Here is a 13,407-nt window from a genome sequence, read left to right as displayed (position 1 = left end):
ATATAAATATATACATATATATACATATATATTCATATATATACATATATATACATATACATATATATAATATATACATATATATACATATTATACATATATATACACATATATATATATATACATATATATATATATATACATATATATATATACCATATATATATATATACATATATATTATATATACATATATATATATACATATATATATACATATATATAATACATATATATATATACTATATATATATACATATATATATACATATATAATATACATATATGCATATATATATACATTTATATACATATATATGCATATATATATACTATATACATATACACATATACATATATATATATAGATATATATATGCATATACACATATACATATACCCATATACATATATATATAGATATATATATACATATACATATATACATACGTATATACATATACATACACACACATACACACACACACACACACATATATATATATATCGCTTTGGTGTCGCAGAGAGATGCCCGGGTTTTACTTTACCTCATTTGAAAAAAACCTACATCATGAATCATAAGCGGCTGAGAATTGTTAATTTATATTCGTATGCTGATTGTCGGCAATGATATTTTCTGAATTATCTTTTTTCGAAATAGTGAAAAAGCTAAAACCCTAGAAGTGTGACAAATTTTTTGTAGCCTTGTGACAAATAAGTGCTTTTATGTCCATGTACAATTTAATCGCAGGGTATGATTTAACTCTATGAACATCGTATGATATGCATGCTTTTGATGATCTCCCAACGTTTTGGCTGGTATTCGCACTGTGGAATTGTTCATATTATAGCGACTCAACGACCAGTGTTTTGGAATCGGTACCTGTTTATAAATAAAGCAAATATTCAATTACTAACATATTCATTCGGTCTTTGTCTTTCTATCATCATCGTATGTTGGTCGATCATGACTGACACTAGATTTACTCTACGGCAAAGTTCTTTAACGCATATACTTGAACAAGTATTGTTGTGGAAGACTAGCGATTGTCCATGACTTACAATATCTCTACTCCACACCATTGATGTTACGCAAGAGAAACGTAAGCACAGATCTTGGCGCTCCTGTCGGAGTTAACATCGAAAGTTATCACACCGTCGCTAATAATTTGACTAATCCACCATTCACACTGGTTTCGTACAATTTTATATCGTGCCCAGAGAAAAATGGCAATATTGATCTCGGCGGAACGTTTGAAAAGTATAGAGAATTGGTAAAAAAATATCGCAACGCATTGTATCCGACGCTATAGTTACTGAGAGTTTGCAACGTTCATTTATGGAGACACAGATGGCTAAATAGATTTGGTTTGTCGTTGCTAAGATGTTGAACTCAAAATCCCGATAAGATACAGATTAAATTTCTATTGCATTTCCCGATCTCCTTGTAGAAACACCCGTGGTGAGTTTGTGTTTGCTACCATGATTTTTAAAAAAATCTAGTTTGTTTTACAGTGTCGTGTATGTATTCTGCAAACACACATACACACACGCATATATTCATCTGTGCGTTTATTCTTTGCCAAATTATACCTACATAAACCCCACTGACTTTTCCTTCCATTTTTCCTCTAAAAAGGAAAAGGAAGGATTGAAACAAATTTACAGAGCTATATACCACCCCCAATAACTACTACTTAAAGCACCGAATACATTAATTAGTCTGAGAATACATTTTCCTACAATCATCTATCAATGAATATATTTGTGTATACGCCTATTAGAACGGCAGAAAATATACAAGAATTTCTTAACCTCACACACACACAGAGTAAGACGTTACTCTCAAACACATTCATCATCTGGTTGGTTGATTACTGTTTTACGCTTTATACACTCAGCGATCTCAAGGACTGTTACATCTTTTATTACACTTGTTTTTCTTTCTGTCCTTTGCTCTTATGCTACGTCCCCTCCCTAACTCACCCAATACACAACATCAACAGAAAACTATGATTTCTCAATATTAATAAATTACTTAAGCTTCACTAAATTACCTTACACTTTGTCATAACAATTCCCTCGTCTTACTTCTTGAGTGTTAAAACCTATGTGAATGTGTTACATGAGTATGAATGCGCGTTAATGCGTGTGAATCGAAGAGTATGTATCCGTATACATTCTTATGTTTCCATTAGTTTCTATTGCTATATCTATCTATCTATCTATCTATCTATCTCTCTCTCTCTCTCTCTCTCTCTCTCTATATATATATAATATATATATATATATATATATATATATATACTGTATTTCACTCCTGTGACCTTTCTCGATTCTTTCTTCATGTAGGTTATTTTTACCTCGTTTACGTATCATTTCTACTCATCTATTTCTTTCTTTATTTTAGTAAATATCTTATTCATGTATGGTATGAATAACTGTATATTTCTTGATGTATTTTACGCTTGACGTTAACGACACAAGAAAAGTGCTCGATTCTAAACTAGAATATAGTATTTTATTTCTCTTCCTCCAGTTCTGTCTTGGTGTGGAGTTAACTCGTCTTCTATGTGATTCGTCAAACGGAGTTAAACTAGTGAAATATTAATGAATTTCCACCTTTTGACACATCCATGCAATCTCTGATGATGTACGTCTAAAATCTTTCCTGTATTATGATGCAATCTAATGTTCTGATATTCTGCATATTGTACGCTAAACTTGGTACTCTATTACTCCGCTTATCTTACGCTAAACTACAATCAGCATTGCAATGATTAAACCATGCTTCGGCTATTCTACAGCTGTGGAAATGACTTGTTTTATTTAATCTTCAATTTTCTTCTGTCTAATTATTTAGCTAGACGTCGGGGAATCTCCAGAGACACGGTGAATTGGATCAGCCAATGTATGTATATATATATATATACATATATATATATATATATATATATATATATATATATATATATATATATATATATATATATATATATATATATATTCTCTCCTTGTTTTCTGTGTCCCTTTCTGTAGAAGAGCGTAGGCTCGAAACGTAAAACACTTTTTTCTATTCCTGAGTGTTATACTAATACATCTGTTGTTTGTACACCACTCGTCTTCATTTTTTTTTCCGTAAACTCTCCCTATATATATATATATATATAAATATATATATATATATATATATATATAATATATATATATATATATATATATATATATATAATATATATATATATATATATATATATATATATACATAATATATACATATATATATATACATATATATATATACATATATATATACATATATATATACATATACATATATATATATATATATATAGAGAGAGAGAGAGAGAGAAAGAGAGAGAGATTCAGATTAATATGGTGCTTAAGTTGAGGCGCCAGAATTTAGTATAGTATTTTCCATACAATTTCAAAATAAAGTGATTAAAATCAAAATAAGCAACAAGGAAATCCAGAGGTAATGCAGTACGATCGTCTCATGCGACTCCATTTAACTGAACAATGCAATCATTTCATTACGTCAATTTAAAATGTAGAGCAATCTTTAGCTGCACAAAGACATATAATTTAATTAGATTAAATGTCCTTCTAATTAATTAAATTAAATTAAATGTCCTTCTAATTTAATTAAATTCTATGTCTTTGTACAGCTGAAGATTCCTCTACATTTTAAATTGATGTCATGAAAATTATTGCATTGTTCAATTAAATGGAGTCGCATGAAACGATCGTACAGCATTACCTCTGGATATCCTTGTTGCGTATTTTGATTATATATATATATATATATATAATAATAATAATAATAATAATAAGGAGAGAGAAAGAAACAAAGAAAGAGAGAGAGAGAGAGAAGAGGGCAGCGACTGACTAGATGGCAGTACAGCATAGAATAGATAAGAAGCAAATAAAGGCTCGGACTGTTCGAATTCTTGAGCCCAAACTTCTAAATGGGGGTAGACTTGCAGTGCGAAACTTAGTTCGAAGAAACGCAAGACTCAGGCAATAATACATAAAAGTATTTATGTGATGTACATATATATATATATATATATATATATATATATATATGGGAACTTAAAGACAATAATATCGAATTTAGCCTTAGATGGTCCATTATCGGATCAGCTGCGTCTTAAAAAAAATAATAGAACAGGGTACCAGCTATGTTGCGTAGAACTTCTAAAAATCATTAAATTCAAAGATAAAAACAAACTAATTAATAAAAGATCTGAATTTAAACTATCTTGTATGCATAAATTAACTAAAACTTTCAAATATTATAAGGTTTAAAGTTCATAATCCTTAATTCTCCACTGTAATATCTTCATAGTCATTTACAACATTGTTATCTCCAGTATTTTTCGATTAGAATTTCCATTATGTCCTTCTTTTACAAGAGGAATGAACCCAACCGGAATCTACCCAGTATTCACTCTATATTGAGTGAGAAAACGGTATGGACGGTTTTTGGGAGTTCAATAATATACTGTACAACTATTTGATTATGAAGATTTACAAACATACTTTCTCAGTGATACTCAATTTACCTACCATTATAAATAATACCAAATGTTCTTTTTCAGACCTCTCATAATGTGATACAAGTCTTTGGTGTAGCAATTGCATGCAGCTGAAGAGGGCTTTAAACTATCTGTTATGTCGATTATACATTGATGTAAGAATAAGTTGTTTTATAAAGCTCGGAACATGTGTACTGCGACATCCTTTGTGTTCTGTTTTTATTTCATTTGATACATATATATATATGTATATGTATGTATATATATATATGTGTATGTATGTAAATATTTGATGATGTAAATTTATATTTACAACTGTTCAACAAGTCGGTGAATGTTTGATATAATATATTATGCAAACAGTTTTCCATAATGAGGCAATGTTACACAAAATTTATAAGCAAACCTATTATATCAATTCGCATGAAGCATGATGTGCAAATATTTTCATGAGAGGACTTCTGAACATCTTCTGTAGGTGGGTCACTTGCAAATGAGGTGATAGTAAAATACTTACGTTAAATAACGGCATGAAGAAGGGACGAAGACCAACGGGAAGGTGACCACAAAAGAAATAGGAAAGGAAAAGCGCGAAGAGAGTCATTTGCGTATGCCCAGAAGTGTGGGGAGGAAGGTGTGAAATGAAAGTAAAGAACAAGGGAATAAAGGACGAAGGAAGGTGAGATTTAGTCCGTATGTGATGCTTGAATTTCAGCAAGGAAACGTTATAATATTAGACAATGTGAAAGTTGGGTTGCAGGGAGTAGATAAAAAAGAGTATTATGAAGAAAGAGGAAATGGCACCAAATATATATACTTCTGTGTTGCATAAAGACATAACTTGATAGTTAGTAAAGGTGCCGCGTGCATTTAAAGAAGTATAGAGCCGCGAGAATCACACGCACGAACATATAATAGAGTTACGTGTATATATTTAAATTTGCATCTCTTTTTGTTCATTGCAATAAGATTGAAGCCTAGAGTGAACTGTTGAAGCTGGTAATGATATGATGATATCTTTGCTAAAAATGGGCTGACATGTGTAATCAACAATTCGTTTTCAACAAATCTATCGCTTTTCATAGATTCTTATAGCATTATCTCTCCGATTACGCTTCCTGTCTCAAAGGTAGGAATATTAGAATGTTTTTTTTGTCTTGAACATTGATATAATACATTTTATAAACTATATCGAAGTGTTTTGCTGATGGATATAATCAACACACAATGAAGCTCTAATGTTTATCACTAAAGGCATTGTTGCTCATTCTTTTTCATTACTCTTTTACTTGTTTCAGTCATTTAACCGTGGCCATGATGTAGCACCGCTTTGAAGGGTTTTTTGTCGAACAAATCGACCCCAGGAATTATCTTTTTAAGCCTTGTACTTATACTATCGGACCCTTCTGCTGAACCGCTAATTTGCAGGTATATAAACACACCGATGTCCGTTGTCAAGCAATGATGTGGGACAAACACACACACACACACACGTATATATACAACGGACTTCTCCCCATTTCCGTGTACCAAATCCACTCAAAAGACTTCGGTCTGGCCGAGGCTATAGTAAAGTACATTTGCCCAAGGTGGAATGCAATGGGACTGAATCCAGAACTATGTAGTTAGGAAGCAATATTTTTAATATGCAACGCCCACAGTCATGTTATTTCTAATTTGGCTAATTTATGATCAGAAAAGAACAGTTTACAATCAGCATTCAATACGTACTCACTTTTTAGAGAGGCAGATTGTAATTTGAGTATGAAAATGCTGCTATTTCTAACAAGTCAACTGACCGTATAAAATCGCTCTGCGTGAGAGAATATAATGAATATAAAGTGCTAAACAAGAAACGATGACATATACATTAGACATTGGTTTATATTATAAATTATTTCTACAAGAAATCCAACTCGGTACATCTTTTATTACATCAGTTAAGAAATGGACTTCCCCCTTCTTGCTAATTAATGGAAGATTCAATAGATTATTGTGAAAGATAAGCATATTTATATTTGACTTCATTTCATTTAGCTCGGTGACGTTAGGAAATATTTATTCGTGTATCTATTATGGTTTTCATGCTATTATATACTACAGAACAAACCCATAAATCCGAGCCAGCGTTGCGTGAAGAAACTAATTAATTATAACCATTGGCCAGTCTTAAGCCGCTATTTTTTTCTTTACAATTTGACTATATATAGAAAAATAAGGGATCGTCTGTACTATAAGTTCGTTTGTCATTGCAACCACATCTGCAACAACAACTCTTAATTCTAGGCCGAAAAAATAAATTGCTAGACAGTATTATTGAGCATTACGTTCAATAACTTTTAATTAGTTTGCTCACGCAGATAATAACGTTGATTCTGCTGTGTGTAAAAATAATATCAAAACGAACACTATTAAAGAGTTAATGACTTATTTAAACTAACATCTTTGTCTCATTTTCATACTTCACGTAAAGCTTTGCATCGTTTGTAACATTTACCTAACGTTGTTAAAGAAATATGTGCAAAATTTTTTTGTGTACTTTTGGAGCATGCACGCACACATACTATATATATATATATACATACGTACATACATAGTGAACACACACAAATATATACATATACACACGTATATACTAAGCAGATGTAGATTAGAAACAAATAGCTAATTTGATAGTTTCATAAATATATACTGGAAACTATGCAGGACATTAAGACTATTATTTAAAGCTTGTTGCTATTTAGACCCAGAACAACTCTCTTTGAGTAACCTTATGTCTGAAAAGAAAAATCAGACGTAAGTATCGTATATTTTTAAGAGGCAACTAGAGTAATATAATCCAACGTAGGCTTACAATCTGACTAATTAAGTAGAAGGAATTTGGTAGCATTGGTAATGAGATACCTAAGACATCGCTGATAACTTAGGTATCAGTAAAACTGGGGGTTGATCATAAATTCAATGTATTTAATGCATTATATATTTCATATTGTGGAGATGCAATGGCCCAGTAGTTAGGGCAGCGGACTCGCGGTCGTAGGATCGCGGTTTCGATTCCCAGACCGGGCGTTGTGAGTGTTTATCGAGCGAAAACACCTAAAGCTCCACGAGGCTCCGACAGGGGGTGGTGGTGATCCCTGCCGTACTCTTTCGTCGCAACTTTCTCTCACTCTTTCTTCTGTTGGCCTGCTCGCTTAGCCAACGGGGTGGCGTCATTTGAAGGCGAAAACAATGCGAAGCGCATTGTGACCAGCGGTGTGTAGCAACATTTGATAGCCTGGTCGGTCACGTGATCACGTGATATTTTATATTACATACTTATCTAAAGCTGAGTGCTAATTTTATTCTCATATGTCCATTTATAAGACAATAAACTGAAGTGGAAATACACCATAATAGACCAACTTTTTCTTGTTCCACACAAAATTATCAAAACTTACTTTTGACTGAATATTTCCACGTAGGATTTTTCAAAGTAGTCTAGATATATAGAAAGATGGGCTGAAACTTTAATAGGCTGACTAAGAGGGAGTGATGTTAGAGCTGTGAAATCTTTCATCAAATACAACTCATCGATAACTGAATTGTTTTTTCAAGATAAAAATTACATCCGACTGTTATCTAAAGACTTCAGATTTAATTTGTAGAGTACCCACATGCAGATGGACAAAATTTGGCATCGTGTTGTAACTTCAGAAAAAAGGTTTAACCCTCGAGGACATTCATGCTGAGGCGATTGCTACATAAGGAAATAATGACTCAGCTTTATCAGCAGTGTAAAATTGAGCAGCTGAATTTAGGAGAAGAATGGGAGTCTTGAAGATGACCTGTGGTCTGGACATCCTACAATGCCACCACCGAGGAAAATATCGTATTCACCACATGGTGATGGACGAAAGGTAATTGACTGTAAACCAAATACTCAATGCTATTAGCATATCCCGTGAGAGATTTGACAATATTCTGCACAATGAATGTGACATGATAAAGGTTTCCGCTTGGTGCGTTCTACATTTTGTGACACCTGATCAAAAGCGCACCAAACTGATTACATTATGGAAAAACCTGACATAAATTTTCTCATGTTGAACCGTTAATCCCTCAAAATGTTTTGTCACTCCGTGTTTCTTTTCGTTCTCTCTCCATCATTTTCCTCTCAATACTTTCTGTCGAAGGGCCTAGGCTGAAAACGTCAAAGACTTTTCCATTCTCCCCGAGTATCTATTTTTTGTTTTCTGTAAACTCGTTCCCGTGTTACATTTTTGAGGGACATATCAGATTTCAAACTGCATTCTTCTGAGAACAATACACCTTACCTCGTCTTTTGTTTTTCTGTAAATTTCAACTATATATATATATATATATATTATATATATATATATATGTATTTGAGTAGTTGAATGAATTATCTTATTAAGGATAATTCGAAAGATAACCGATACCTGGGTAGTAAATTCACATCAGAAAGAACACGCTTGAAGCTACGTCCCTAGGGCATAGACTACGTGTCTTCGTGCGGAAATTTGTATGTTTATTTTAAAATTATAAGTATATGAAAGAATGGAGTTGAACGACTAGTTAACAAATATCCTTTATTCTCAACATATGTTTCGAAGGCTGCATATTCCTAATTCCAAAGGGATAAGGAGTACATTATGCAGATTTCTCATCAGGAAAATCAAGGAACTTATGTCGACATCAAAATGCACAAAAAACTTTTAGCTGACCGCTCTCAAGGAGCCCATGGCGATAATGAGTGTCTCTTTATAAGGAGTGACGTCAGAGTGGCTGAATGTAGAAGAATCTAGAAGGTTCTAAAGTTCAAGGGTTCAAACGAAGTAGGAGGAGGGAGGCATAAGAATAGTAAGGTGGGAGAGTGCAGGTCAAACGAATGGTGGGTTTAAATGATTTCTTTTATGAATGAGTGCCTGTGTGTGTGACTGTATATAACTGTCTTAATGTGTGTGTCTGAATGCGTGATTGTGTTTGTGGATGGGTAGATGTCAGAAAACTGACAGCTGTGAGGTGAGAGGTCTGTGCCTGTGTGTTCGATTATGTTTACTGTAGAGAAAGGAAAGTAGATAGCGAAAGGGAGAAAAAATATATATATATATATACAATTCAAAAATAGGATAAAATCTTTATAAGAATTTATCAAGTAGTTAGCGTGAAAAACCTAATAAGAGAAAAAGTCACCAATTTTTCCACTTAAATATATATATATATATATATATATATATTATATATATATATATATATATACACGCCTACATACATTCCCACACACTTCTCTTTCGGAAATATAAGTAATTTCATTCAAATAACTAGTGCATTTTATTTTTATATAATTCTATTTTTTTTAAAGAAACCTATACACTTCCTCACGTATCGATGTCGTTTATCTAAATATTTAAAATGCCATTGGTTTTTCCGTTTTAATACTTAACTAATTGTTAATGTCTGTTAAAGTTGGTAGACTACTAAAGTACATACAAATGATTTATAAAGAAATTGAATATTCACTGAAACATTTACAAAATGGAAGTGTCTTTGGAACATGGTTAAAATTCCTTGCAATATTCATTCTAGATGCTTACTTTCTGAGTTTGAAGTCCGATTCGACTTTTAGTCTTCCTACACTGAAATAAATTAACAATTATTGATGGTTATGTGAATGAATTGTTACAAGTGTTGAATACGATGCTGTGAGTAATTACCGGTTTAGCACCAATACAAGGTTCTTGCACGCCCTTAGCGGAGATTCTTCTGCTACATGCTTTTGGGGACATGTTTCAGGTTTGAGGTTATTTCCCTGCCTCCATCTCATCTTTATTTGCTTCAGAGACCTTGCAAAATATAATGGAATCCTCCCCTAAATCTAAACTAAATGATAAAACTTTCCTTTAGATTATATACGCAGTATTTTGTCTTATAACTTTCAGATTATAGTATTATCTGGGTAAGAAGAATATGAAAGAATCCCCAGGTAATTCATGATAATTTGGCTTCCATTAAATATTTAAATCTATATCTGGATACGGAGGAACATAATGACCATTTCTTGTGAAACAAACAAATACAAAAATTATAACACTATATAAGAACAAAAACAATATTAAATTGAAAGAAATAGAACAAAGACTTACTTTATATTTTCATGCTCTTTAGGAAACGTAAATGCTTCCTCATCGGCTTGTTTGTCTAGTTTACTTATATATCTTTCTTCTGATTTCTTCTTACCTCTCCGTTGCTTTAGAGGTGACTGAGGCCTCGCAGCCGCTCCTAATACATCTCCCATACTTCGGCGAAAATCCGCCATTGTAGCAAAGGCTATTTTAAAACAACCTGAAAATAAAATAAAACACTCAACTAAATTGGATATCAATAAGTTACTGTATTATATTTACATAACAAACTGAAAATAATCTCTCGGTTTCTGTTCTTGCGTGTATCCACAGTAGAATTTGATTTTCACAAAAAAAAAATCACTTTGAAGCGGGTCTTAGATTTATAGATAACGTGTATCATATATATATTCTCAGATACAATTATAAGAATATGAATGAATTTGTGGAATTTTTTTACGAAATGTTACCATGAGTATGTAGTATGGAAAGGGTTGGGCGCCCCTTGTAAAGGAGGATTCTTAATAGTAAACTAATAATTGGGGCAACGTAATAAGATAGCTACCATAGAACAAATAATTTTATAGTAAGAATTGAAAACAGAAAACGCAGAAATAGTTTGATTTACTTGTTTGAATTGGTTCAGTAAAGAAGCATACTACGTATTCATAAATCATCCGGTTCAAGACACATAGAATAGGTGTTTTAATTTATGGTGAATAAGAAGTATTTATACCTTATATCCGTATCCAACGTTGTGTAAGTTATTATCCTTTATCGCTCTCTACCTGTCGGATAAGATGGCATTATCGATGGAATTAACACGATTATTTTCAGGGGAAGAGATTAATGATATGATTTATACATAAAAGTATATCGGGGCATTTCAAAACGGTGGAAGAAGGAGAAAAAGTTATCTTTTGATGCTTGCTCTCAAATGGACTTCGTTAAAATGTGTTAAAGTCTATTTCGAGCCGGTGAACCGGGATACGGATTAAGTCTCAAATCCAAGAAATGAGCGATGCATCTGCCAAATTTCCCATGTTTCCGTCTACAGAAATTCAATTAGAAAACATGGTACCTGCTCTTTGAGACAAAATCCGAAAGCGTATGTTCGTGGAGTAAATCTTCCATTGCATAACAATGTTTATGAGAGATTTTCTTTCTACAATGGTACACTGTTTCTGGATTTTGAAGCAAATAATGTAGGAACATTCACACATTTAAAATACTCATTAGAATCATAGATACAACAACTATATTCTCCGTTTAAATTATTTATTTCTTTGGAAATAATAGCAACTAAAATTATCTTTATAAACTGTTATATTTGACAGGTGTAATGAGTTGGTAAAACCTATGTGGCATGCATGTTGTGAATATTTTATGAGAGGATTTTGTAATGTTATATCTCCATGTTTTGATCTAAATTCACACACTATGATATTAAGAGCCATGTGATGAATCTGATTCAATACTGTTTCTCAGCAAAAAAGATAATCCTTACAAGCAAACAAAATGTAAAACCGCATTAGACTGCCATGTTCTTACAAAGACTATACAGATATAGCCTAGGTTTAATATAGAGCAAATGCAAACTAAAACATGCGCTAGAATACTATTGGTTGGTAAAAATGAAAAACTGTTTTATGCTGAAGATTTAGTACCCTTTCAATGAATCATCTTGTGGAATATCGTACGATGCGATCACTCCTAAAGAATTGTAACTATATTCAACTGTGTGGGCAAGGCGGCGGGCTGGCAGAATCGTTAGCACGCCGGGCGAAATGCTTAGCAGTATTTCGTCTGCCGCTACGTTCTGAGTTCAAATTACGCAGAGGTCAACTTTGCCTTTCATCCTTTCGGGGTCGATTAAATAAGTACCAGTTACACACTGGGGTTGATCTAATCGATTTAATCCGTTTGTCTGTCCTTGTTTGTCCTCTCTGTGTTCAGCCCCTCGTGGGTAGAAAAGAAATAGGTATTTCGTCTGCCGCTACGTTCTGAGTTCAAATTCCGCCGGGATCGAATTTGCCTTTCATCCTTTCGGGGTCGATTAAATAAGTACCAGCTACGCACTGGGGTCAATATAATCGACTTAATCCGTTTGTCTGTCCTTGTTTGTCCTGTCTGTGTGTAGTCCCTTGTGGGCAGTAAAGAAACAAGAAACGTTAGCACACCTGGCGAAATGCTTAGCCTGTCTTTACATTCTAAGTTCAAATTCCGCGGAGGCCAACTTTGCCTTTCATCCTTTCGGAATTGATAAATTAAGTACCTGTTGCGTACTGAGGTCGAATTAATCGAGGGACTTCACCGATATATTTAACTGTGTGAGCGCAGACACACAAGTAAAAAAAACACAAACACACTTACAAAGAAACACATAGACACACATAACAAACTGTGTGTGTGTGTCATATGTGAATGTATCTATAGGAAAAGAGTTTTCGGGTTTGAAAATGCACCTGAATCTCAAGAGTGTTTTCACTCCACCCCTTGGGCATCTCCAAATCACCAATCCAACTGACTTTTTTACCACTGCAGATATAAAATCAGAGGCGGCGACGATAGATTACATCGATATAAAGGAAGACGATGTAACCAAGGCTATAGATGAAATGAAAACAGACTCAGCTACTGGCCCCGATGGATTCCCGGCAATCCTCCTAAAAGCATGTAAGAGAGTCCTAGCAAGACCACTGCAGTTCCTCTTTCAGAGC

The 13,407-nt window shown here is 33.2% G+C and overlaps 1 protein-coding gene across 2 annotated transcripts in view; it reads right to left on the bottom strand.

The window, feature by feature from the left end:
• Positions 1–13,407, bottom strand: part of LOC115213303 (BAI1-associated protein 3-like) — a 1,469,361-nt gene that overhangs the window by 801,967 nt on the left and 653,987 nt on the right. For both annotated transcript variants that reach the window (XM_036504187.1, XM_036504188.1), the window contains one exon: positions 10,709–10,907. In XM_036504187.1, coding sequence (XP_036360080.1) covers positions 10,709–10,881 — 173 coding nt within the window. In that variant the 5' untranslated portion in view covers positions 10,882–10,907. The remainder of the gene's footprint in view (positions 1–10,708; positions 10,908–13,407) is intronic.

This window comes from Octopus sinensis, linkage group LG6, assembly GCF_006345805.1.
Source record: "Octopus sinensis linkage group LG6, ASM634580v1, whole genome shotgun sequence".
In the NCBI taxonomy this organism is placed as follows: Eukaryota; Metazoa; Mollusca; class Cephalopoda; order Octopoda; family Octopodidae; genus Octopus; species Octopus sinensis.
This window is presented reverse-complemented; position numbering and strand designations above follow the sequence as displayed.